The sequence below is a fragment of the Pistacia vera genome, unplaced genomic scaffold (genome assembly GCF_008641045.1).
Source record: "Pistacia vera cultivar Batoury unplaced genomic scaffold, PisVer_v2 Contig249, whole genome shotgun sequence".
NCBI lineage: Eukaryota > Viridiplantae > Streptophyta > Magnoliopsida > Sapindales > Anacardiaceae > Pistacia > Pistacia vera.
The window spans coordinates 450,611-460,421 of record NW_022196056.1 but is presented as its reverse complement, the minus strand read 5'-3'; the positions used below and the strand labels follow the sequence as shown (position 1 = coordinate 460,421).

General features: G+C 33.3%; 2 protein-coding genes across 2 annotated transcripts; one reads left to right on the top strand and one right to left on the bottom strand.

The window, feature by feature from the left end:
* Nucleotides 1-240: 240 nt before the first annotated feature.
* Nucleotides 241-2,205, bottom strand: LOC116132163 (F-box protein DOR-like). The gene has a single exon (XM_031417822.1). It carries the CDS (start codon nucleotides 1,983-1,985, stop codon nucleotides 858-860), a length of 1,128 nt encoding a protein of 375 aa, XP_031273682.1. The 5' UTR covers nucleotides 1,986-2,205; the 3' UTR covers nucleotides 241-857.
* A 1,235-nt stretch (nucleotides 2,206-3,440) lies between these two features.
* On the top strand, nucleotides 3,441-9,261 carry LOC116132155 (HD domain-containing protein 2 homolog). The gene is made up of 8 exons (XM_031417815.1): nucleotides 3,441-3,832; nucleotides 3,915-4,039; nucleotides 5,331-5,368; nucleotides 7,534-7,644; nucleotides 7,731-7,810; nucleotides 8,528-8,564; nucleotides 8,641-8,682; nucleotides 8,776-9,261. Exons 1-8 carry the CDS (start codon nucleotides 3,545-3,547, stop codon nucleotides 8,859-8,861), a joined length of 807 nt encoding a protein of 268 aa, XP_031273675.1. The 5' UTR covers nucleotides 3,441-3,544; the 3' UTR covers nucleotides 8,862-9,261.
* The last annotated feature ends 550 nt before the right edge of the window (nucleotides 9,262-9,811 follow it).

Genomic DNA, 9,811 nt, shown 5'->3' with positions numbered 1-9,811 from the left:
ACAATGGTAAATAATTACAGATACCTAACTTACCTTGAACCATTCAAATCCTACTTCTAGCACCATTCTTTATTATCAGAGAGGAATACAAAAAACTCTTCTGACTTAAATATACCCTCTCTTTTTTTTTTTTTTTTTTTTTAATTTTATTTTATTTTATAATCCTAATGAAGAGAGGAACAAAGAAAAGTCTTCAATCCTGATTTTGCCAGAATAATTAGGAAGAAAGTTTAACCATGTAGTATATAATATATTGCTTGCAACAAAGAGATCACGGGTTTAACCTAAACCCCTAACCTAACCTGATTCCGGTAAAACAGTTTCATATCCAATATTATCAAAAACTTGCACCACTCATGAAGCTAAAACCCATACTACAAATATTAAGATCACACATTATACCAAATTTAACCAAATCACAGGAGCATTTTTTTATTCAGTTGCAGAACACCATTAGCTGCAGTTGCTGGGTGAGCATCCATGTTGGCCCCAAATTATATATAGATTAAGCAGGAAGGGTCAGCAATCATAGTCCAATACCACTAGTATACATAGCCTCCAAAATTATTAAGTTTGTCTTTCATGAGGACTATACTAAAATACTGAAGAAAATGAAAATATTTTTTTGCCACATTAATGAGAGAAAGTATAATCAAGGTGAAAATTCCAGGCATTGAAATAACTGTAAAATGTTGATGAATGGATTAATATCTATTAACCTTGAACATCTACTAGATAAATTACAAAGCAAGAGCAGAACCGCCAAAATGCACTGCCTATAGTTGAGCCCAGCTACCTAGCACAGCAGGTTCCCTTCCCAAAGTACCCAAGAAAGTGAACCAGGAAGCCCTTCCCAGTTATCTAAATGACAAAATATTTTCCTCGTAATTTGTGAAACTAATGATATTAGAGAATAAATCATTATGCTTATACTCAGGAAGCCCGGATGTTTCAACTTTCCTTGAACTGTTTGTCTTAGTATCATAATAAACAACAAAAAGGTGACTTGATAAAATCTGCGGTACCAGTAAGACCTCGCCTGTAGGGACAGTACCCGCAACAATGTACTTCTGCTCCCCTTGTAATCCCTTCCAATTCAAAGGTAACACAAAAGTATGCTTAACCCATACCTCATTAAAACAATCCTGCAATATCCAAACACTTACACGTTTATTATCAGTTTGATAATTAACCATACCCGGCCGCCCTCCAAACACAATCAAATCAGACTTATATCCATCTTGTGGAGCCCGTTCAGGCAATGTAATCACCCTAAAACTCTCAGTTTGCAAATCAAACGCCACCAAAACACTTCCATTCACACTACACATAACAGTACAACTCCTTAAATACACAACCCCATCAACACAAATGCTTTGGCGTTGAGGATAGTAAGGCGGCCCACCGTTAACCAGCCTCCATGAATTAGTCCCCAATGTGAAAACCCTATACTCAGTCTCTCTACCAGGAATACCCCACGAATTCAAAACCTTGTATCGCTTACTAACAGGGTCAAAACCAAATGAATTAACACAATAATAGGTTGAATTTACCAACGGAGACTTTAACGAACAAATTAAAGGAACATCAACCGCTTGCCTCATACTAGGATTACATATAGTGGCGCAAAGGCCAAAATCCATACAAACTAAACCGTTAACAGAGTGGGTGAAGTAACGAGAGAAGCCAGGAGAGACAGTGAGGAGATCAACGGCAGTTCCGCCGTCAAAGTCAAGGGAGAAAAACCGCTGGCCCGTTTGGAGTGTGGTGGGGCAGGTGATGAGCAAGCCGAGGGGTTTGAATGGAAAATGAATTGCATGTAAATTTGGAAAAGATGCATTGGTAATGATGGAGTAACAGAACTTGGAAACACACCTGAATCGAATCAGAGATTTGAAGGGGAGTCTTGCGAAAATGTCGAAAATTATATCGGGAGGAATTGATTTTGATGATGACGATGATGCTAAATGTCGGCGTTTCTTCATCACTGAGACACTGAATTTTCAATTAAAAAAACCCTATTTTTGATTGTGAAGAATGTCGAAGTTGGAAACTGTGTTCCATGGTGTTTTCTTGAGTAAAGTTGTTGTCTTTGGTAAGTAGAGTTGTCACACGAACGGGATTGGGCAAAGAGTTTCAAGTGACTTCGGCGTTTGAAAGTCTGAAACAAAGATGAATGGGTGGTTTTGTGGAGTAATGTTGTTCATATAATATTTTTATATATTATGACGTAATAAAAGATAATTAAATGCAAGTTTTTTTAATTTAAAATTAATCAATTAATTTTTTATTATATCATATTATATAAAAAATATTGTATATATTATATTATGTCCAAAACAAAGCTATTTGGAATCAGCAACTTGCTCGTGAAGTTAGTTGTTTTCAGAGTTGTTATACCGGAGATACCATATAAGATTAAGAACATTTATTTAAAGTTTGTAATGAGTTATTATATAATATAAAATTATTTTTATCATATATATTTTAATATTTAAAATTTAACATTCAAAAATTTTGAGAGGATTTTGTTATTATATTATACCTCACACCTATTATGTGACTTAACAGCTTATTACCCTCCTTCTAATTTTCATTTTTTTAAATAAACATTTTTTCCATGTCTTATACAATTAAGAGAAAAGCCAGATTTATAATAAATTAAAATATATAAAATTATAAAATAAATAATTTTACTAGCTTGGCACAGAGAAAAATGGTATCGTTACTACTCAATTAATAACTTTATTATTTATATTTTGTCATATCATTAATAAAAAGATTGAAGAATATATATNATGAGATTAAGAACATTTATTTAAAGTTTGCAATGAGTTATATTATAAAATTATTTTTATCATATATATTTTAATATTTAAAATTTAACATTCAAAAATTTTGAGAGGATTTTGTTATTATATTATACCTCACACCTATTATGTGACTTAACAGCTTATTACCCTCCTTCTAATTTTCATTTTTTTATATAAACATTTTTTCCATGTCTTATACAATTAAGAGAAAAGCCAGATTTATAATAAATTAAAATATATAAAATTATAAAATAAATAATTTTACTAGCTTGGCACAGAGAAAAATGGTGTCGTTACTACTGAATTAATAACTTTATTATTTATATTTTGTCATATCATTAATAAAAAGATTGAAGAATATATATAAGTTTGTTTTATTTATTTATTTCCAGAAATACTATATATATACATATATATATATATAGAGAGAGAGAGAGAGAGAGAGAGAGAGAGAGAGAGAGAAAATACAAAATAAAAAATAATAATTTGGTGTAATATTAAAAAAAAAAATTGTCTTTCCGCATCATCTTCTCCAGACATGGTTATTAATAAAACCAGACAATCATATAAAGCCACGTGGTAAAGTCCATGACAACGTGTACGCAAAGACCAGAAGCTCTTGGGACAGCCCAACGCTTTCGGGTTCCCCAATTTTTCTCGTCCTATTTAAAACAAAAATAACAAAACCAGACACACTTTCTGAAAACCAAGAAAAAGAAATTATACTTTCAATGAATTCCCATACTAAAATGGCCGTTAATTCATCCACTCACTGCGCACTTCCTCTCAACCGTCCTCTTCTACGTCGTGTACCTCCTGCTTTCTTTATTCGGACCTCAACCAGACCAATTTTCTCCAACGGAGCTCCGAAACCGAGACTCGTTTCAGTCCGGGCCAGTAACGACGGGTTTGGATCCAAGAATTCGGTGAATTTGAAAAATTCCGAAGCTCAGGTTGGGGTTTCGAGTTCGTCTACGTCGTCGGCTGTTGATTTTCTGACATTGTGTAATCGTCTGAAGGTAAACCAACGGTTCACTTGCTGTTTGGTTTCAGAGAAAATGTAGGTTATTGTTGAAGTTTGTGTTTGTATGATTGTTGTAGACAACGAAAAGGAAAGGATGGATCAATCATGGGATAAAGGGTCCGGAATCAATTGCTGATCACATGTACCGCATGGCTTTGATGGCTTTGATCGCTGGTGACATTCCTGGCGTGGATAGAGAAAGGTTGGACTTTTACATAATTTGTTTATAAACTCACTTGATATGCCATTAGTTTAGCCTAGCAAAAATGCCATATATATTTTGATAATGAGTTGTGATTCTTTTGTATAAGAAATTTCACTTTGAGAGCTTAGGATAGTAGTTTAGACAATCAGGCGCTATTTTTCCAATATCTATGATTCTTTGATGATATTTACAATTTTGTTCACTTGATTTTATTTTCAGTTAATATTACCAGTTTGGTATTAGGTGTTTATTCGTTGGGTATGTAATAACATAAAATAAAAATTAATAAAAGTCAAGTCAACTAAGAGAATGAGGAAGGAATTCCAGGTAAGCGAATCACATAAAGATGATACTAATTACATCAGGGTCAGGGTCTATCATTCAATGTGGAAGAAATTAACACTGGGATAAGGGAGATCCTTGAGAAATACACAAAAAATTAGGCTCTTTCCTAATTAATATTAAAGATCAAAAACATGTGTTGTATTTGGTGATTTTATTATTATTATTAACATTTTGAAATTGGAGATGTGGTATCTATTTTTTTTTTATTAAAAAAGATGATTAACCAGTAAATTTATAAATGCTATGCCACTATAACTAGTCCAAGATTTTTTTGGATGCTATGTATTTACCAATTAAACTTTGTGATCTTATGTATGCATGTGTTGTATTTGGTGATTTTATTATTATTATTATTATTATTATTAATGTTTTGAAATTGGAGATGCAGGATCTAATTAGGAAAAAAAATTAGATCCTGCATCTCCAATTTCAAAACGTTAAACAATAATTAATCATCAAATGCAACATATGGGTTTGATCTTCAATATTTGATTAGAAAAGGGCCTAATTGTCATGTATTTCTCCAAGAACTCCCTTGTCCCGGTCTTAATTTCTTCCACTTTGAATGATGAGCCTTGGCTTTGATGTCATTGTTATTATACTTATTCTGTGATCTGCTGACCTGGACTTTCCTCCCCTATTCTCTTAGCTGATGTGACTTCGTTTAATGTTATTTTATGTTCCTACAGGATTTTATTGTGGTACTCTCTCAGTAACATTACCAGGCCAGGTAGGAATGATTACTAGTCGCATGGTACCATGTTGTAACTCATTCTGTTACAAATTTAATAATCCCATAACACCTTGTTTCAGTCCAGTTGCTGGGATTTAACATCCCAATAAATTGGCAATTCCTTTATTATTTCTGCTGTTGGTATTCTATAATCACTTGCCTTTTCATAATAGATATATATTAACACTTTTCTGTGTTCTTTCTGAACAGGTGTATTAAAATAGCAATTGTGCATGATATCGCGGAAGGTAGTATTTTCAACTCCTTTCAATTTTCTAATGTAGTTTTTTAATCCTTAGATTTATAAGATAAAATCTTACGTAAAGAGTGTTCAACTTTGTAATTTCTTATTTTTATATTTTTTAACTCTCAAAAGACATGGGCATTTTCCTTAGACTGGTTAAGGAATGCATAAACATTGAGTTTAAAAGGAGACATACATATAATACTGTACTATATGTGATTTTTTCATTACACTAGTGCTAATATCCATGGAATTTACAAGAGCTCCAGGTGGTTGAAGAAGGTTTACTCAGTATTATGTGGTATGCTAAATTTTCACTCCTACTTGTGGCCATAACTATTGTCGAATAGAAATTATTAGTGATATGATGAAGTCTGGAAATAGAAGGGTCCCTCTTTTGCATTCCATCTTCAGTGATGGAAAGGACAGAGAATTGCAGAGATATTTCTTAGAAAGGGAAATGGAGAAAGTCTTTGGTGGAGAAATATGCAGAGGCAAGGGTGGGCAGTTGACTTGTGGGGTAGACGTCAAAGGCGTAAGTTTATGAAGCAGTAGGAATGGCTGGGGTGACTTTGAAAGTTCTATAGCGAAGAATGTCATCTTGAGAGAATCGATGCTATAGAGAGGAACCTTTGGAAGTTGCCATTTACTCCAAATCATAAGAGAAATGGCATAGTTGGGTGGGGAAAAATTGGCTTTTGGATCTAAAGCAGTACAAGATTGGGAGTTGGAACCTGTGAAGTTTATTTCTCTATTTCTTTCGTGAATTCCTATATAATCTTTTCATTTTGTGAAGCATGAGTATCTGGTTTGGTTGAGGATATATTCTGATAATGACTTACTAGGAATGACTTTTCTTTTTTATTTATTTGAGATTAACAGTTTTCTGTGAGCATCTGTCCGTACATTCTCTTTGGAAGAGTGTTTGGCAAGTTGGGAAATTTGAAAATGCTTGTTTCTTTGATTTGGCTGCAGCTGATTCTCCAATTCTGACATATGGAAAAAACAAAAAAAGAACTGTAAAGAGGTAGCAACTTGTGCTTTCTTGTTGTTATCTCTGCAAAAGGGATAAAGAAACCTTTGATCATCTGATTCTTATCTGTCCTAATGTGACTGAGATTTGGTCCTTCGTTTTTCAAAGTTCTATGCCTCTCTGGTCCTGCCTAAGACGGTGTAAATTGTTGTAGGGAGCATAGCTTCTATTACGTGTCTGGAGTGTGATATTTATGGAACTCTTTTTCTTGGTTATTCTTTATTACTTATGGAAGTATTTTGGGACTTTTTACAATTTGTTTTGTTGGGACTTTCGGACATCTTTTACCTCTACTTTGGGTGTATACTTCCCATGTACAAGTCTTGCAACTCGTTTTTGATGTTTTCCTAATAAAATATATCATTTAGTGAAAAAACAAAAGAACTTAAAACTTATATCATTCATCTTATATTCATATAAACCAGCTTTGGCATAGGACTCATATGACATAGAATTTAAATCTATAATCTTTAAATCTATAATCAGCATGCCTTTGCCTTTATTTATAATTGTTACACCATAGAAGCGATTAAATGTCTGTAGTGTATGTTATCTGGATTATTCTTTGATGTTCCCTTGTTTGAGCTTGTAGATTTATTGTGGTATGTACGATTTTTGCTTTTAATGATTTTATTTATTGCTTGAATAATTTGTGGGCCAGAACTTTATCAATTGAAGTGATTGTAAATGTGTGAGTACTTATTGCTTCATTGCCTTTAGTACGTGCTATTCTGGTCATTTGATCATAATTTATGTAGACTTAGTTTAGAGATGATTTTTATGGTTTATGGTGAAAGGAACAAAGAGGACAGGTGTTTGATATGGAATTAAGACCCTTTGTTGTCATTAAGTTGATCATTTGAATCTTGTAGTGTTAGATTTTATCACATGCAACTGACATAAGGTAGCTACAAGAGCCAATTCTATTCAAATTTTCACTCTACTGAATTCAAAGTAGTTTGATAGTTTGAAGATGGTGTATGTGTCCATGCCTGTAGTTCTGGGGGTTTATCCAGCAACTTCTCCTTTTGTATTTGAAAATGATATTTTCAGCAGTAACATACCTTTCTGATTGTATGAATCTACTTTATCATATTTTGATTGAATTTGTGTGCCTTCTGCTTGAATTTTTATAGCTATTGTTGGAGATATAACACCATCTGATAATGTGCCTAAAGAAGTAAAGAGCAGAATGGAGCAGGCGGCTTTGGATGAAATGTGCAAAGTTCTTGGTGGCGGGATGAGGGGTACTGCCAATCTTTTGATCATTGGATTGTTTAAATACTTTAATTTTGGTATTGATATTGTTGAATCGACTATTTGCCATGTGCAGCTGAAGAGATCAGAGAACTTTGGGCAGAATATGAAAATAATGCTTCCATAGAAGCTAATCTTGTGAAAGATTTTGACAAAGTATGTTCATGCTTTATTCACAGTCAATGTTGAATTTTATAATTGGATTATTTCTTAGAGTTAGAAAAACATTGCCCAATGAGAATATATCTCAGTAATGCCAATGATATATCATATTTTTTTTCTGAAGTTCTCTTTCAGTAGTTATGTAATTTTATGGTGAGAATTGATGACCTTGAATTTACCAACTCTTTTTTAAGCTTACAAAGTGCATCTCTTATGCACAAATGGTTTTAGTTAAATGTTTTATTTACTATTATCTATTATAAGCTGGTGTTGCACACTTGAAACTATTGATAACATTTTTCAGAGTATCAGCTAGTAGGAATTATCCTCCAGTCTGAAGTGCTACTAATTAAGTTGTAATATACCCTTTTCTGTTTGTTATTTTAATTAAATAGTTGTAAGCTTATGCAGTCAAGCCTGGATGGTCATTAACTTTATCTTGTTTAGCGTGTGAGCCTCAGCCAAGGGCAAGGCTTAGTATGTACTTTTAAAGTAAGAATTAATAAATAGATAATGCTTCTGTTTGGTATGGCAGAAGAGCTTTTTGCTAATAGATCATTTTTGTGGTTTTGTCTCATATTGTTTATAACCATTCCCAACTTACTATTGCAACATAACAGGATGATCTTGGCGTTTATTATATACTTGCATGTTTTTCTGTCTCTCTACTTCAGTGCTCTTTAAATAAGATTCTGAATGCCCTCAATGCAGGTTGAGATGATTCTGCAGGCACTGGAATATGAAATAGGTAACCCCTTTTTTTTCATAACATGAATTTTCTGCTTCTACTGTCTTACTCATTTGCTATAATGATATCATTGCAGAACATGGGAAGGTGCTAGATGAGTTTTTCCTTTCAACGGCAGGTAAACTTGAAATCAGTTTATAGATCTAAATATTGATGTTTCTTGGTTTTACTGTTGAGCTATTAAGTCCATGTTTTGTGTCATTATTTTCAGGAAAATTTCAGACAGAGATAGGAAAGAAATGGGCAGCTGAGATTAATCATAGAAGAAATTCAAGGTTGGCAAACAAACTTGAATAACGTCCTAGTTCGATTAGCTTTGTTTGTCATGTAAAACAAACCCTTTTTGAAGGGTTCATCATGGGATGGCGTGCCCTTTCATCCGGACATGCCCTCCTCTTTCATTTCCCTTTTTGTCTTTGGGTTGGATAACTACCAACAGTTAATCTGCAAGCAACCAAAAGGGGTTGCTATTAGCAAATGAATAACCATAGCATCAAACTCTTGTAATCGAGTCCAGCATAGAAGTTCTGTATCTAGGTGGTACCAAGGACAAGCATGCTGTAATTTTATGTACTGAAGCTGTCATCTTTTGAATATACAAGGAATTTTCAGTTTCCTAATGTAAAAGCTGGAAGAACTCTTTCTATCTTAAATTCTCTCAATATTCGATTGTTTGTGCATTCACAGTCAAATTTTATGAGCAGTTAGTTGAAAATAATGGAAGAGACACAAGAGTATATTTGGCTTTTAAGCAATATGAAAATGTGTTTTATGTGGATGGTTTATTGCTTTAAATAAAACATGCATGCAACTGTAGTGTTGAGTGGGTTTGATTTTCCTTTAGTAGCCCTGTTTTGAAGATGCATTTAATACCTTAAAAGCCCAAACCTTTTGTTCTAGTTAAAAGACAGGTGTGCTGAAACTACATTTGGTAAATCGTAAGCAACAAAACTTCAAACAAAATACTGTACATAGAATGAAATGGTAAAAATTAAAATGGAATCATCCCCAGCAACGTAAATTACAAAGATGCTAAAACATTTTAAGAAAACGTGTGGGTCAGCTCAATTTGTTGACCGCATGGCTGGTATAGAATTTATAATTCCATCGTCAACCACATATAATCCAGACTCCAGTAAATAAATGCACAACCCTTTCGGAGAAGGGAGCAGATGTTTTGGTAAGTCACATATGATTAATCTATATTTCCTCATACAGATTTTGATTATGTTGAACCAACCAACCAT

Bases quoted from the DNA above. Each gene is read 5' to 3' on its own strand.
- LOC116132155 (XM_031417815.1), top strand. From the start codon at position 3,545: ATGAATTCCCATACTAAAATGGCCGTTAATTCATCCACTCACTGCGCA. The intron at 5,369-7,533 runs GTAGTATTTTCA...GAATTTTTATAG, and splicing joins TGTGCATGATATCGCGGAAG to CTATTGTTGGAGATATAACA. The intron at 8,683-8,775 runs GTAAACTTGAAA...CATTATTTTCAG, and splicing joins GTTTTTCCTTTCAACGGCAG to GAAAATTTCAGACAGAGATA.
- LOC116132163 (XM_031417822.1), bottom strand. From the start codon at position 1,985: ATGAAGAAACGCCGACATTTAGCATCATCGTCATCATCAAAATCAATT.